Genomic DNA, 17,672 nt, shown 5'->3' on the forward strand with positions numbered 1-17,672 from the left:
TTCAGATGATCAGGCATATAAACCTGCGAGACAGTTATTGATGTACTGTCCTTTACAGTTCCACCATGGGCGCGACCCTGAAAATCCCTCCTGTCTGGTTTTCTTTCGTCGTCAGGATCCACTCGAGCTCAGATTGATCAACGATGACAGCAACAATACTGGGGCACGAGGCTGGGAAGACGTGGGAGTTGAGATGGCCTCAGCTCCGGGCTAGTCGTCCGATTGATAGCCATCACTCTTTATTCAGTGGCTCTTTGGCATCGACAGGGTTGTAGCTTGGTTTATTGCTGAAGGCAGGATTCCCTGCTTCTGTCACAAGGTAGAAGTTCAGTCTCACATGGCTCGCTAATTTTAGAAGATTTCATTAAATGTAGTTGTTCGAGAGAGAGAGAGAGAGAGAGAGAGAGGGAGAGAGAGAGAGAAGTGGAGGTGTGGCGATGGAGTAGCTGAAAGGAAGATCAAATTTCAACCCTCCCGAAGGCTCTCCGCTCATTAACCTTCCGGAGGTTATCTTCTGCTCACGGCTACAGATAGCGCGGATAAAAATAGCCCCCTACTTCCCCCGTGTACGCCCTTATGTTTGCTTAATCAATCTGAACATCAATGTTAAAAGAGAACTTGCAAAGATGTGTGTATTTGCTGCACCTACCGAGGGTGGGAGGAGGAAAACCACCACTAAATGTTCAAAAGACCATTCCAGCCGTTGTCTGCACTGCCTTTGTAGCTGGCGCCCAGCCTTTGTTTTTCCACTTTGTTCTTCCAATGCAAGCCGCCATGTTCCATCGCACTTTGAACATGAGAAAGATTAATTTTTTGTTCAGATCAGAGTATCACGGGGGAACATGGATACTTCATTAAAAGAACATTGGTGTGGCTCAATCAGCATTGCAAATGAGGGAGGTCACATTAACATTGTTAGCCGCCATAGTGCAGTAACTCCATCATGGTGTTATTGTCGTTCCTCCTCATAGACTTGTTATTTCACCTTTGACACACACACACACACACACACACACACACACACACACACACACACACACACACACACACACACACACACACACACACACACACACACACACACACATGCACACACACACACACACACACACACACACACACACACACACACACACACACACACAATTGACAGTGAGTGAATGAAAAACAGCACAAGATGTTACCGAATGGTTTAACGGGCATGCAGATGATATGAACGTTGAATTTTTTGTTGTTGTCACAAGTGGAAGTTGGAAGTGTTTTCTTTGAGTAATAAGATTCATACACAGTGTGTAGGTTGGGGCTGAAGCAGAGCTGCAATTGGATTACAGTTTTCCATCATCAAGTTGCAAATAAATTGAATTATTGCTGTCATCTGTCACAATAATTTTAAAGCTACATCATCTAATCATCCTTGTTGGCTCACTAGGGTGTCATCAGTATATAAGACATAGTCTTGAGTTGGGAGTAGTTTCTCTGTTAGTCTTTTCTTTCAAACCTTTAGATGGATCAGGACTCCCAAGTCTTTTTAAAGGTTTTTTTTAGTAGAATCCTAGAATCTTTCATCAAGTCAGGGTTGGATAGTTAAATACCAATTTTCTAATCTTTGTTAGGATTAAAGATTCTTGTGGTCAGTCAATTAAATACAGATAAATTGTTTGAACTAAAATAAATCCTTTTATAGTTCATTACTGTTGTTACCTTCATGGTTTTTGAGGCAAATGTTGTGAAACAAACTCAATAACAAAAATATGTTTTATTGAAATTATTCATCACTCATCTTTTACACTTTCACCTATTTTCAAATAGTTAATCTTCAATAAACATGCATTATAAAAGTCAGTTTTGTGTATAGTTTGAGGTAGGTTGGTGGCACGTAGTCTAATAGGAAACCAACTATATATAAAAATAGGAAAAACTAACATCAAATTGTAAAAAGTATATTTCCTCTGTTTCTTTATTTGTGAAATGTATGATATACATCAATAGATATTTGTTGTAGCTCCAAATTCATATCTAACATAGTCCATTTCTAAGAACTTCAGGTCCCAGCAACCACTGCAATAACAGAATAGCTGTCAATATTTCTCTAAGTGGTCATACTTCTTTCATTTGTTTGCTTGAAAAGCTCACAGACAAATCCATTGTTTGTCTAACTTTCTCATAAAATGTCGGTTTATTTCCATGTGCGTACTTGACAACACTATTTGGCTTCTCTCCTGCAGGTGGAAGAAGCCTTGAGTGAAGTGGACTTTCAGCTGAAGCTGGACCTTCACTTCACCGACAACGAGCAACAGTAGGTCCCCGAGACACTGCTGGTGTGTGTGTGTGTGTGTGTGTGTGTGTGTGTGTGTGTGTGTGTGTGTGTGTGTGTGTGTGTGTGAGAGCCTTCCCCATGGTGCAGCTTTTACGGAGCAGCAAGAACGCAAACTAGGCATGAATACAGGCCATTATGTCTTCTGGCTCGCAGCCACCGCTTTAAGCACCTGATCCCAACTGTTGTGCTCACGGTGCGTCTGTTTGCTCGGGTAAAACACGGCCTCGGATGGCTGCTGCTGCACGGCCCAGCGATGGAATCAGTGTCGCGTCGGTGTGCCGACACTTTACGTTAGTGTCATACATAGGTGATTACAGTGTTTGTTCACACTGCACCGAACTGGATCCGAGACCCCCGTCCTCATAGCTCAGCTTGTTGTTTGTGATAATCTGAAACACTTTCCTCCACCCTGGATGCCCTTAAAATAATGCTGCTGCATTATTAGCAAGCCCCAGTCTGCATGCACAGACATTTTTTTTTTTAAGAGTCTGGCAAGAGGCAAAAGCATTCGTCAGTGATATTTATTCACTCCCTTATGATAAAGCTGCTCCTTTTGTTGCCAAGTTAAAGCCACTCCAGGGTCACTTTTTTATTGTGTGCAGTAAAATCACTTAACTTGCGTGCTTTCAATTAATCTGCTCTCTCAGTAGTTTTGCATCTGCACTGATAACGACATTAAGTTTTGTAAATATAAACACATTTTTAAAGCGATTGCAGTTGAATTCCCTCTGCTTACTCAGCATTCAGTTTTTTTGTTTTTTTTTGTAACAGTTGGTAATAGAAACATTGCCATGTTGGCAGATACCAAAAATAGATGAGTGTCTTCTTTTAAATTACAATGTGGTAATATATCATTTCCCTGAGTATAGTGCAAAACGTCTTTTCCTTTTTTATTGTTGCATAAAAGAATGAACTCGTATGTATATCTTACACAATCAAAACTATAATTTAATAGGAAAAAAAGCTTGGAAAAGAAGCCCTTAGGATACAATTACAGAAAAAAACACCACAATCCAAAATAGCATGAAAGTTTTGAATTGGTTGGCTAAGCCAGTTTCTAGCTTTGGAGAGCACAAATAAACAGTGAACAGAACAATACGCTACAGACATTAACAATGACAAGTACACTGACGTTAATATAGACAGATTAGCGAGTTGGATTGATATTCCAGGTGACTTTCCACCATAAAACTACCAACTTTATCCTGAAGTCAGAGCAACTTTACTGATGCAGCCACGTGTTGTATTTATAATAGCTCCACTTTGATATCCATGCATCATTGAGCTGCTGGTGTAGGGTAGACAACTGTCCAGGCCTTCAAGCTGTAAATGGGTCCCCCCCACAGAGTACTGACATTATTTATTTCAATGACAATTTGACGGAACTCCTTTAATTGGACACTCACTGCAACAACGAAATCATGTTGAGAATTTCCCCCAAATGGGCTTTCCTATAAGGACGGCTCACACTCGGTCTATAGCCTTGATATCAAGAACTTGAAAACTCCTCAGACGACCCTGGCAGGTTGGTGACTCCCTACTGGGACCCACTGCTTGTTCCCCTGGCGGTGTTTCAGTGAAACAAGTTGAAAAGTATATGGGCTTGACTCCCTTCAACGGTGTAACTCCAGAGAACTCAAAAAGTGATGGTCATGTCTTAAGTCTGGAGGACTTGAGGCAACAGTTTGATCTTTTTCTTCTTTTCCCTGGAAGGTTGGCAGACATCGTAACCGTCCCGTTGATCAGCAGTCGAACACTCAGCCTCCATTTCCATCCGCGGAGAGGCCTCCACCACCATGTCCCCGTCATGTTCGACTATTTCCACCTGTCCGTCATCTCCGTCTCCATACACGCCTCACTGGTTGCCTTACATCAGCCGCTAATCAGGTACAGTCCAGAGGAATTCCTGCACAACACAATAAATGGTTTTTCAATAGGCAAACGACCGTAATTATTTGAATACAAAACAATAACACTGTTTCTCTTAATCCCGTATGTATGTTTGAATGTGTCTTTACCTCTCATGGTTCTCCAAACAAGAGTTCAAAGAGTTCTACTTTGCATTTTTGCACCTTAACTTAAATAAAAACTTTGTAAGTCAGAAGGAAAGTTAGCAGGTCATTCAAATGATTTCAGATCATTTGCTTCTAACTTTGAAGATTCAATTTTTCACCCAACATTTGGCTGCATTCACATTATTTCAATGTGAGCCAGTGGTTCCCAACTTTAATTCTTTGGAGAGCCTCATATTGGCTCTCGCTATGATTTCCATCAACATTCCAGTGAAGTCAAACACTGTCAAAGACAACCTTTCAAAGCAGAAGCTGTCAATCCTGAGTTTGTCCTCTAGAGTAAGGACCTGCATTTCTGTGAAACTACTTGTCTCAGCTAAATAGTACGTCCTTCCAGACCGTCTTTTAACTGCAGTAGAGAAACTTAGGTTCATTAGGTTCTAAAACTGCGGTTCAACATTTTCAGTGTTTTCATTTTAGAAACGTTTGGAAAGCAACAACTGTTTACATGGAAATGGAAGAAACACTGAAAACAGTGCAGTTAGTATGCCTGGCCACCATGTGGTGCTCTTGGTTGTTTTGGTAGTGAAACCACACACACACACACACACACACACATGCGCGCAGAGAACAATACACTATTAAGACTAGTTTTCTAATAATGACCTCCATATAAAGTTGCTGCTTTAACCTGGTTATACACCTACTGTATCCAACATGCATATTTTTAGCAATCAACAATTTTATTATGACCCAAAACTTTGTGCCAACGTATCACCTACATTACCCAGAAGGTACCTTTTTAAAGAACTTAACATGTAATAAATGGAAGCAAGTGTCTTGGAAAATCTCTTGAATTGACATCTTAACTACTATTTCTTCATGCGACTAGTTAATTCAGTTGCCATTACTAGTTTATATTTCAGTTTCCCAAAGACTTGCCATAAAATCGATTCTACACACACACTTACACTCATGATTTGTCCCTTCCTGTCTCCCCCACTGCTGTCTCTCCAGCTTTGCACGAACGGGAAAGGGCGCCTGGCTCGGGAAGGGCTCGCCAGAGAGCGCCAGCGACCCGTCCGCCATGTCTGTGGAGAACCTCATGTTCGGGGCTGGCTACTGCAAGCCTGTCATCTCTGAGGTATGTTGACCTTTCGCAGTTCAGATGTGTTCAAATGGGAAGTCAAAGAGAAGTTGGGGCTCATTTTGTCTCATGGAGCTGAAAACAATCCCCCGGCGTGCTCCCCTGAGAGCCAAGCCGTGACGTCAACGCCACGCTCCGGGACAGACGCGGTGGATTTGGCCGGGGTTTGTCTTGGCAGGTCATCCTGAAGCAACAGGCTTCCGAGCTGAAAAGAGACGTTCTGATCTGGATTAGCGCTTCTTCACGTGTGTGGGTCTCTCTGCAGGGCTCGTTTGTTCGGGGGGGCTTTGTGGAGCTTTGCAAGCTCAAAGAGCAGCACTGTGATTACCAGGATATCTGATGGAGCCACCTGTCCAGGCATGCAGACTCCAGGCTTAGCATCTGGAGATGATGGTGTGGTCTCCACACCTCAACCACAACCACACAAAGAGTCCAATTACTGCCCACAGCTTCTAATCACGACGACACGCTTTTATTTATTACACCTTTAATCACCCAGACATACAGTCAGACTGACTCAGTACAGGATTAATAGAAGTAAAGTACTGTGTTTTCAGTATTTCTGGAGGTTTGGGTGTTTTTTTCAGGTTATGTCGTGAACTGCTTTTGTGACAGATGTTTTTTTAATTAGTAATTCATTCCACTGACTTACATTTTTTGTGAACCATTGATAAGGTCAGAGGAAGATTGTTTCAAAGTGGTCATGTGAGGCATAATTGACTTTCTAATGGTTTTCCAACAGTAATAATCATCCCCATACCTGGAACGACTCCCCACAAGTGAAGAAAGTGTGTCCTCTCTCTCCCGGGCTTGTTTCAGTTTTTAAAAAGTGTGTTGCTCCAACCACCCAATCAGAAATCAAGCCCTATATAGTGTCATCGGGGGTTTAGCCAATCCCAATCAAGTTAGGGCCTCCCTTTGACTCCTCCCACAATTAGACAGCTCTGCTCTGGCACATGGTGCCACCAGAGGTAGTACCTCCTCCTCTTCCCATAGATGGGCATGTGTGGGCGGAGCCAGTCCAGCTCACACAGACACAGCAGATTCTGAATGCGGCGCCTATGAACCCTAAGGTTTCTGGACCAACGGCACCATGTGGGAGAGTTGAAAAGCTGGAGAATAGGACTCCTTTAATTTTCATAAAATAACCTTCAGGAAATGTGTTCAAGATTAGAAGCAATATAATGAAATTGGGTAACATTAGATAAGCCAAGTTCTCTTTCAAGTTAAAATGCATCGTTCTAGTGCTCTTGTTTCAGAAATGTTTCCCGTTTTCACAGTGCGTTTTGAAAGCGATGCCCATTTTCCACAGAAACGCTGAAATTAGTCCATGAGTTAGTGCAGTTGGTTGTTTGTCTATAAACATTTATATAAACAGTTGGCAGTTCACAGACATTGGTATGAGATTGACATTGACAGATAAAGTTGGATTGGTGGTACTGGAGACCCTAAAACTACCAAGTTCCAGGAGATTATCTTATTGTCAACTTAGCATGTTCAGAGAAACTTTCTACTGCGGCCATGTTGCACGTGCCCAGTCGCAGTGTTACACAGAATAGTTGTTTTCTTCCGTCTGCACGGACACAGAATCTGAGCATTTTTGAAAAGTTTAATTTTCTCGCTATTTACACCCCCAACTCGGTGTCCAAGTTGGGAGCAGTTTTAAAAAGATTGCGTTTTCAGTGGCTTTGAGCCTTAAATATGGCCGAGTTATTTTATTTTTATAGTTAGCCATCTTTCTGTGACTTTTCTTTTTTGCATAGTCGGTATCCCATACCTTTAGTTATTTAAATGTTTGTGACTTTGTTTAAAGCATTAATAAAGTAACAATTAATGAATAAGTTGTGTGTGATAGATAGATAGATAGATAGATAGATAGATAGATAGATAGATAGATAGATAGATAGATAGATAGATAGATATTATTGTGACAGAAATTTGTCTTTCACAAAGCCCCAACCAATAAAGTACAACAAAAAGTATGAACATATACAGGAAATGTTAAACAGAAACAGGAAACAGTAGCCGATTAAAAAAATACAAAGAATATATGTACAGTCCAGTTTCTCATTTAATTTTGTTTGCAGAGTCTATTGCATCTGGGATGAAGGATTTTTTGTTGATGTTTTTACAGGCCAGCAAGACTTTAAAGCCTGATGGGAGTAATTGGAAGGAGTGAAGGAGGGGGTGAGAGGAGTGACGGAGGGGCTGAGAGGAGTGATGGAGGGGCTGAGAGGAGTGATGGAGGGGGTGAGAGGAGTGATGGGGGGGTGAGAGGAGTGAAGGAGGGGGTGAGAGGAGTGATGGAGGGGGTGGGAGGAGTGAAGGAGGGGGTGAGAGGAGTGAAGGAGGGGGTGAGAGGAGTGATGGAGGGGCTGAGAGGAGTGATGGAGGGGGTGAGAGGAGTGAAGGAGGGGGTGAGAGGAGTGAAGGAGGGGGTGGGAGGAGTGATGGAGGGGCTGAGAGGAGTGAAGGAGGGGGTGAGAGGAGTGATGGAGGGGCTGAGAGGAGTGATGGAGGGGGTGAGAGGAGTGAAGGAGGGGGTGAGAGGAGTGAAGGAGGGGGTGGGAGGAGTGATGGAGGGGCTGAGAGGAGTGAAGGAGGGGGTGAGAGGAGTGAAGGAGGGGGTGGGAGGAGTGAAGGAGGGGGTGAGAGGAGTGATGGAGGGGCTGAGAGGAGTGATGGAGGGGGTGAGAGGAGTGACGGAGGCGGTGAGAGGAGTGATGGAGGGGCTGAGAGGAGTGATGGAGGGGCTGAGAGGAGTGAAGGAGGGGGTGAGAGGAGTGATGGAGGGGGTGAGAGGAGTGAAGGAGGGGGTGAGAGGAGCAATGGAGGGGTGAGAGGAGTGATGGAGGGGGTGAGAGGAGCGATGGAGGGGCTGAGAGGAGCGATGGAGGGGCTGAGAGGAGTGAAGGAGGGGCTGAGAGGAGTGAAGGAGGGGGTGAGAGGAGTGAAGGGGGGGGTGGGAGGAGTGAAGGATGGGGTGAGAGGAGTGATGGAGGGGCTGAGAGGAACATTGGAGGGGGTGAGAGGAGCAATGAAGGGGTGAGAGGAGTGAAGGAGGGGGTGAGAGGAGTGAAGGAGGGGGTGGGAGGAGTGAAGGATGGGGTGAGAGGAGTGATGGAGGGGCTGAGAGGAACGTTGGAGGGGGTGAGAGGAGCGATGGGGGGGTGAGAGGAACGTTGGAGGGGGTGAGAGGAGCGATGGGGGGGGTGAGAGGAACGTTGGAGGGGGTGAGAGGAGCGATGGGGGGGTGAGAGGAGCGATGGGGGGGGTGAGAGGAACGTTGGAGGGGGTGAGAGGAGCGATGGAGGGGGTGAGAGGAGTGATGGAGGGGTGAGAGGAGCGATGGGGGGTGAGAGGAGTGATGGGGGGGGGGGGGGGTGAGAGGAGCGATGGGGGGGGGGGGGGGTGAGAGGAGTCCTTTATGATCAGGGCCAGTGTTGGGAAAGTTCAGTCTCAACATGAAGACTGAACTTTCAAGTTCAGCTCGCACATTTCAAAATGAACAGTGTTTCTGTGAACCATTACCCTCAGAATACTGGCATTTCCCGATTGTTACCACCTATTCAGTCACACTCGTAGCCAGCTGCAGCTTCCCACCCCTCCACTATATTCTCAAAAGCATGAGGAAAAACCTGCTGTGGAATGGTCTTTTTTAATGAGGAATTATTAAAACAAATAAAATGGACAGTCGAAATATACCAGGCTGGAGATGAAGGCCACAGAGCTGCTCCTGTATGCCGTTAATGCGATTTGGGTAGTAGAGGATCCGTTTCGGCTGATTGTTACCCGTACATATTGTGAAAGGCTTGCCTGGTGCTTTAGTTCAATGTGGCGTCTCAGGTTTGCTGTTGATGTACCGAGTTGCTTCTTGAAACCTGTCGGGCAAAGTTTACACTAAGAGCTAAGATGTTTCCACCTGGATCATCACTGACCTTTTCGTAAAATCATATTAAATAATGATACGAAGATGAAGCATTAATCGTGGAGGCAGAGTCTGAGGTAGTGCTGCTGTCTTCTATTTGTTTTTGCTGTGAAGCGTCACATGTTGATGACGCATGCGGAGGTGTCACTCTGTGGTGGACGCTGTTGCCAGATTGGCTGTTTCCCCCCTACATGTTAAGGCCTGTTTACAGTGTGCTTTAGCCGTGTTTTCCACCGGAAGGCTCTGGAACTCTGGCAACTCACAGTAACGTTCATCAGGCAGAAATACGGTTCAGTCCACGTTCGCCCAAAAGGCACAACACTGATCACGGTGGCCTTCCAGGTCTAATACAGTACCATTAGCAAGGATTGATGTTTCGGTAAACATTACCAGTCACTCTATTTATTATTAATTGAAAAAAAAAGTTAAATATATATATATAAAAAAAAAAAATCCAACCCTTTCTAGACAAGATATGAAAGCTGGAACCATTCAAGCTCTGCTGCACAGGATAAAAATTCAGCTTTGTGTTGCCCACATCAGGCACCTTAATGTTTTGTGTTTGTGCAACATTTTAAATATGCATTAGTGAGGCAGAGTACAGCATGCATGTGTGGATGTCACAGCCTGTACTGTAAATCCTAATGAACTTGCCCCTCACCATTCCCCCCCACCCTTCCTCCCCTTGGTTCTCTCTTCTTTTCTTTTTTTTTATACTCCCACCCCTGGCTGGGCGCTTTAATAAGCTCTGCGTTTAGCTGGGTGGGGGTGGGGGGGTTCCTTTTGATCACAGTAATGAGTTCTGCTCACAAGCGCCACGTACTTCATAGCTGCAGGTGAAATCTGCACACAAGGCCGCTTCTTATTTATTTAAAGCAGCTTTTTTTTTTCCCCCCCTCGATTTTGTATCTTGCGGCTGCATTTTGGTCAACACTTAGTCTGCTTAACGTAAAACTAAGAGCAGTTTTTTTCCACAATATACCAGCAAAGACTTTGAGCAGACATGTATATTTCTATTCTATAAGACATTTCAGGTGAAAGTGCATTGCTTTTTTGTGTTTCTATTTTAGAAAAGCTTCACGTTTGCATGACAACGTTTTGAAAATGATGTCCATCAACACAGAATTGGAAGCCATGCCACTCTGCATGCCACCATTGTTATTGTCCATTGACTTGCACAATTTACTCTGACCATAGTGCACATGCGTTTACGTTTATGTAGAGACAGTCGGAGCATTTTCAAAAAGCTGCACCCACCCCTACCTTCAAAAAATGGAGCATTTTCACAATGTTCCACCTTGGGAGCCGTTTTCAAAAAGATGCCATGACAATGTCACCTGAGAGAGGATATTATGTGTATATTGGTGGAATTTATACATGAATTCAAAGAAAATATTTTAAAAAATGTACAGTGTAAAAGTTTAAATTCTCGCATCATGTGTCCTGCGCAGTTTTGTCAGTGAAGAGAGAAACGTTGGCTTGAGGGTAATGACTACTTCATACAGAAAATAGCTATTTTTCTGGGGCCGGAGCCTTTCTATGAAGTACAGGACAGTTATGAAAGTAAACATACAGATGTTCCTTCCTGGTTTGCGTATAAACATTCTGCTGCAATTACAGAGCGCGCTCAGGTATGATGATAGGGCCGGCGACTCGACACGCTCGGGGCAAATTACAGTACATCCTCAGATACACATCGCATGCCTTCCAGGGCCGCGAGCCGCCGTGGCGCTGTACAGGCATCCCAGCCATGGGAAGAACGGTGACTGTTTGAGGTCAGGGCATCGGAGGACGGCGCGTCGCCAGTCCTCCAGGTCTTTGTTGTGCAATGATGGAGGGTCGGGAAGATAAACCAGAAGACCTGGGATGATTTAAACCTGGTTGTTCAGAGGTCGAAGGCATGCAGCGCATTGCACCGCCTCGGCCCAGCTAGTAGTTTTACACCATCGTTAGGGCGCCATCTGCTGGACTTGTGATGCAACTTTCAGCTCCTACGCACTGGGATGGAGGAGTCTTTCTATTCAAAATACACCTTTTTCTGCACTTTTCTTAGTTTACTTTGATAAAAATTGCACCTGAAAAGTTAAATGGTGAAACTAGTATTTGTTTTCGCAGTGCAAATAGATTTTAATGCACTTTTAAAAGTTAAACAAATTGCACACAACCATCGATGCCAATAGAATTTTTCTAAAGATGGATTTCATGCATTGTTTTGGGCAGGATATATAACATGACAGATTTCTCGGTATGAATTATTACTTCAGTCTTTGAAACAGAAAGTTTTGCTACGAGGTTACACAGTATAATTTAAAACACTCACAAAATGTGATTTATTTTACATTTTGCTAATTATTCTTTAAAAAGGCCAAATGCATGATCATTTTACTATTTTATGTACATATGGTTGTAATCATCCTGCGAGATGGTTTGTTTTTTAAGAACCTTGAAGGCATCTGCTCCTGTTTGACATGTTTCTGGATGATGAGGCTTCTTTGAGGTACCAGTGAGGTTCGTCTCATCATAACAAGCATGATTGGGTGAGACCTTTAGACGTTTAGGACAGATCCTATTCCTGATGCACTGCTGGGAAGTTTTGAGTGAGAATCACAAAGGAAAATGGGCCTGAGCTACTGAAGCTTTACAAGTTTAATCCTCTGCAGAAAACCTAATGGATGCTGACCTCCTCACAAGACCGAGACAGATGCACAAAATAAGACACAACACAAACACATTTTAGTTCAGGGGCCACTTTTTTACCTTGAACGTGACGGACCAGTGAAATAGTGCCATAATATTTTTTTTAATTTAAACTTAATATTTTTTGAGGCACAGACAACACATGATGAAAATATCTATAGTTTCATAAAACCAAACAGTTACTTGGAAAAACTAGCATTGGCCTGAAAGCTGTGCTATCAAGGTGAGTTTATAAAAGAATACAGAATGCAACAGCCATAGCTGGTTTGAGGATATTCCACTTTGTATTTTTCACCAGAACGCTTCATTAGAATTGGTTTTATGTTGAGATTTTGTTCATTTTCCTTTGCAATTGTTCAGTTTTTGTGAACATAGTTACATAATAACCTTTAACTTTAAACTTAAAAGTTTTTCTTTGGTCAAGGCTCAAGATTCAAGGTCTTTATTTGTCATTCCCATGCTTCCACATGTCCAAAATGTTACTCGAGACTGTTGGCATAGAGTATCGAGAATAAACGAAAATAGGAATCTAGGTCAAATAGTGCAGCAATAAAGAAAACAGATAATAAATAGTCTAGTTTGTTGTAGCTGAGTGTGTGTGATGAAATAAGTCAAGATAGCATTAGACTCTATGTGGTCAATAACTAAAACGTCAATCTCTGGTAAGATCAACCATTTCCTACATTGAGACTTTAGTTCTCTGCTGATCCACTCTGGTTCACAAATTAGGAGCATCAGTTACTTTCAAGTTTACGTTGCATTGTTAAACTCTCACGGTCCTCCAGATCGGAGCCTACATGGAACTGTTTTTGGTTACAGACCACATGTTTGACGTGCCTCTGGAACGTTTATTGATGCACTGAATCCTGGATCAACTTTCGGAGGTCATAAGAGCGACGGCCTTTATCCTCCAGTGGCACGTAAACGTATTGATGTGCTTTTTACAGCTCAGGCCAAGCTGTGTTTAGAGCCTATTTGTCTGCAGAAATGCATTTGATCCTTCAAGTAATTATCATGGGGGGGGGGAATATTGTTGCCATGTAGGTCAGTGCGACAAGCCTGTACAACCGCTGCCGTAAAAGTTCAAGTATGTGTGCACACATTAGAAAGAGGGGACTGCTGACATTTCCTCCCCGTCTCTGCAGGGAAGCTTTTATGTTCCCAGTGAAAACTGCCTGCAGCGAGCTCACACGTGGCACCGCCGCCTCTGTCGCCTCCTGCTGGTGGCGCACGGCGGCCTGCACGCCTACTACGCGGCCCTGATGAAGGAGATCCCGCAGCTCCAGCAGAATGCACTGGAATCAGGTGAGGCAGGGAATCAGAGGTCCTTCACCCCGTTTAATAAAGTTTCAAGTGAAAAACACGTCGTTTTTAGCATTTTCGTTTCAGGAACGTGTTGCGTTCACAGCGAAACGTTTTGAAAACGCCGTCTGTATACACAGAAATGGCAGTAACCCTGAAAATGATGTCGTCAGCATGCCAGGCCAGCAGTTGGTGCTGTTGTTTGTTTTTGTAATGAAACCCCACACAGCGAGAACAATATGCTGTGAACACTTAACAACGGTGAGAACACAGATGTGGACAGACGACCATGTTGGATTGTTATTACGGTGACTCAACTATAAAACCTTCAAAGTACCAGGAGAATGTGGACGAGAGAGAGTCACGACACGATGGAGGCTGCCATTGCTGTTATTGTCCATATACAGTATGGCCGTAGTGCAAATGAGCAGTAGCAGCATCTTGGAAAAGTTGCTTTTTCCCCATTTACACCCAAGCGTCTGAGTGCTTTCCAAAAGTTTCCCAAAGTCTCAACTCCGGCCACCAAAAACAACTTGGAGAATAATGCAATAAAGCTGATTATTTGGGAGAAAGTAAGAAAAGTGTAAGTTGCTTGATCACAGTGGTTCCCGATCACAGAGTTCAGACGCTTTGCCTGCTGTGAAGTTGTGAAAATTAAATTAGCATATGTAAAAAAAAAAACATTCCTCAAACTTAGATTTTGAAAAGTATGAAAATTGCCCAGAAGGCGTTTTTTGCGTGCAAATATTGTTTAAAAAAAAAAAAAAAACAGACAGCAATCACTAGGAGCAGAACTTTTTCTTTATTCTCAAGCACCTAATTGAATATTTTGATATGTAATATTTACTGTTATTCCTCGTGACAGGCTCCTATTCTCGTCATATTAAACTAAATATAACAATATTAACACTACTTATTCTACTATGCCTGCTGCTGCTTCCTTTGTATTAGAAATAATCTTCCATTTGTAGAATTGTAAGACAAATCAGTGGTCAGTCTAATTGTGAGGGTGAACGACAGAGGCTGTGTGGAGGTGGTTTGCAGAAACGCATATATTTCATGTACTGTTTGTGTATTAAGCTTAATGGCATTTAATAAGGACTCATATCAGTACTCAGTATCGGCAAGTAGCTAAAGTTTAGTACTTTTAAAAAGTTGTATAAGTGCATCCCTTAGATAGAGGAACCAATTTGCACTATGTTTTTGACTTTCAGTTGCCAGGACCAGACGTGAGAAGTGTCCTTCAGTCGGGGGTTAGAGACTTGGGTTCTCGAGCTGCTTTTATCTTTAAAGCTCCTGCATTTGTATGTTTGTGAGATCGTGTGCAGGCGAATTTGCCTTTACCATAATCTTTTGCAAAGTCGAGATCAAACAGAGAGTCTGCAGCCTTTCAGTGTATTTGTAGACATAGGTATTAAAAAACTTGCTGAGATGGAGGTGAATAAAATAACTTTGTATGCAGTATTCATAAGGAGCAATTTACTAAGGGGATATTAGGCCTGGGTAGGTTATTGCTACATCCGCAGCAAAAAACAAACAATCTAGATGCAAAAGGTTGAAAAAAAAAGCAACCCAAAGCAGTCCACTGCTGAAACAGCAGCTAATACAGAAAAGTATTTTCACCCTGTGACATCAACATGAATGCAGTTTTATTTATTAAACGCCTTTAATAGCATGTCATTTGGTACTTGTGAAGAGAAAAACCCAACAAATACTGCATGATCCAGCACAGGCCATGGTGAAACGGAAAAACCAAACTCTCAACGGGATGAAACCTGCAGAACTTCCTTGTGCGCCGTTTCATGTTTGGCTTTTAAGTTTCATGACTAAACCAGCATGTAAAGATGTGTAAAATCAAACTTCACATTGTTCTAATTTGTCATCTCTGTAATTAACGTCAATGCTAACACAAGTTTTCTCTCCACAGAGGCGCTGCCTGTTGAGGAGACACTGAACCAGTTGACAACAGATTTACAGGTAAAATGTTTTCCAAACACGTCATACTGATCTACGGCTTTATTCTAATATCGATGAAATGAAAAAAGGAGATTAATTCAGTGATCAGCCACATCGATAGGGAACATTCACAGATTTATACTAATAATTTTAATTACTAGACAATTAGAAGAGTTTCATCCATTTCTTCCATTTTCAGTTTCAACATCAGGATGTATGAATAAGTATCTTTGTTCTCACTGCTTTTTGACGGGAGCCAAACCAGTGAGACTTTGAAATGTAAACCATCATTCTTCAAGTCTGATGAAATTATTCAGCTTTGACTGAAGTAGTAGCTCCCTGAAAATTTTACGAAATTATGTATAAATACATAGTATTTTTGAATCCAATATATATATATATATATATATATATATATATATATATATATATATATATATGTGTGTGTGTGTGTGTGTGTGTGTGTGTGTGTGTGTGTGTGTGTGTGTGTGTGTGTGTGTGTATATAGGTGTATATATATACACCTATATATAGGTATATATATTGGATTCAAAAATACTATGTATTTATACATAATTTCGTAAAACTTTCAGGGAGCTACTACTTCAGTCAAAGCTGAATAATTTCATATATATATATATATATATATATATATATATATATATATATATATATATATATATATTATTTATTTTTTTTTTTTTTTATTATTATTATTTTTTTAAACAGCAGATTATTATTTTAAAGGACTATTAAAATAATTTCCAAAATATAAACAACACTAATAAATGATTGACTATGTCAGATGTGGATAAAATGGCCAAGTTGTGAAAACTGCACAATAACATTAAACATATTCCTTCCTCAGCTGCAGGAAGGCCATGAGAAGGTGGGGGAGCAGATCAGCAGGGACGTGAGCCAGCTGTGCTCCCAGCTGGCGGCGCTGTGGAGCCGCTTCCTGGAGGCCGCCGTGTTCAACCCCCACATCCTGTCCTACCTGGCCCAAGAGCACCACACGCTCAGGGTGAGAGGCTCCCCTCGCCCAACTCCCCTGGCTCCCTCGCTCTTCATATCTTCTGATACGCACCAATATAGAGATTCTGATTCTCAGCGCCCACACCGACAGGCAAAAATATCACAGAACAATAAAACGGATTTCATAACCATTGACATGTTGGATCTGGAAGCACTTCCTCGGGGCATGTTGTGACCAATTTCTCTGAAGGTTTTACAGATATTGCATGAAATGTCTTCAGTGGCACACGGAATTCATTTCTTGAGGAGGAAGGAAAATCTCCATGTTATAGCAGGAGTGTGTCATGTTTGGCCCCGTTTACATGTTTTCAAGTGATGAAAGAAAACTTTTGTAACGTAAAAAGATTTAATAGGAACTTAAATGTCATCTTAGCATGTTTAATTCTTATACATAGTTTTGTACTGATGATTGGAGAAACAGATTTCAGATTATAGAAAACAAGACTATAAATAACTTGGGCAGCAACAATCATACATTAATGGCATAAACTGTATAAAGATATAAGTATAAACAAACAGTCCAAGATGTTCTCATTCTTTCAGTGTTATTCTATTCAAATTGAAACAGTGCAAGATTAAACCATTAATCATTGACTCACTTTATGAGGTAATGGAATTATTACAATATTAGGAGAAACTATCTTGTTACATTATTGACCAGTTATTACATTTGTGGTTTAAATTAAATGTTATAGCATTTTGGGTCGTTGTTACATATCGGGCTCAACGGGGCCTTAGAGACGGACAAAGCACTGTGACAAAAGCAAAGTTCACTTTTGCTTCTTGAATATTCAACCGTTCAGTGATTAGCATAACGTTCATAGTTTTCTGGAGAGGACCGCTCAACAGTTAATATATGTGAATGCAAAAATTCATAAAAAATAGCAAGATAGCAGACTTCCAAACACATAAATAATGTTAGAAACTAAAAGAAATCCACTTTATTCGATTGTCTCGTGAATAACTCAAATGAATAAATAAATTCTGCCGACATGAGCTGTGATTGTAAAAAAGGGAATTATAGAAATGATGGGATGCCGTACAAGACCTTGGTGGGTTAAACCCAGCTGAGCAGGGTAATATGATTCCTACTGCAATTTCTATCTAATCACTGAGCTGTTTAATATGAATATGAGCTTCACAGTGGAGTAGCTCCCAAGGCCTTATTACCCTGCTCTGTTTCGTCTCAGTTGTCTGAAAATAATGAACATGTTTGCTTTGGTATTAGATTCCCCCGAGGGGATACTGTCATGCCACCTTGCCTGTTGAGTTTAGATT

General features: G+C 42.1%; 1 protein-coding gene across 1 annotated transcript in view; it reads left to right on the plus strand.

The window, feature by feature from the left end:
* The window catches only part of fam135b (family with sequence similarity 135 member B), a gene marked incomplete at both ends in the record, with an annotated part of 49,146 nt that overhangs the window by 21,503 nt on the left and 9,971 nt on the right, over nucleotides 1-17,672 (plus strand). The window contains 6 exons of the mRNA XM_080516234.1: nucleotides 2,226-2,296; nucleotides 4,031-4,204; nucleotides 5,347-5,473; nucleotides 13,247-13,406; nucleotides 15,331-15,380; nucleotides 16,228-16,383. Coding sequence (XP_080372360.1) covers nucleotides 2,226-2,296; nucleotides 4,031-4,204; nucleotides 5,347-5,473; nucleotides 13,247-13,406; nucleotides 15,331-15,380; nucleotides 16,228-16,383 — 738 coding nt within the window. The remainder of the gene's footprint in view (nucleotides 1-2,225; nucleotides 2,297-4,030; nucleotides 4,205-5,346; nucleotides 5,474-13,246; nucleotides 13,407-15,330; nucleotides 15,381-16,227; nucleotides 16,384-17,672) is intronic.

The sequence above is a fragment of the Blennius ocellaris genome, assembly GCF_963422515.1.
Source record: "Blennius ocellaris genome assembly, chromosome: 20".
Lineage (NCBI taxonomy): Eukaryota > Metazoa > Chordata > Actinopteri > Blenniiformes > Blenniidae > Blennius > Blennius ocellaris.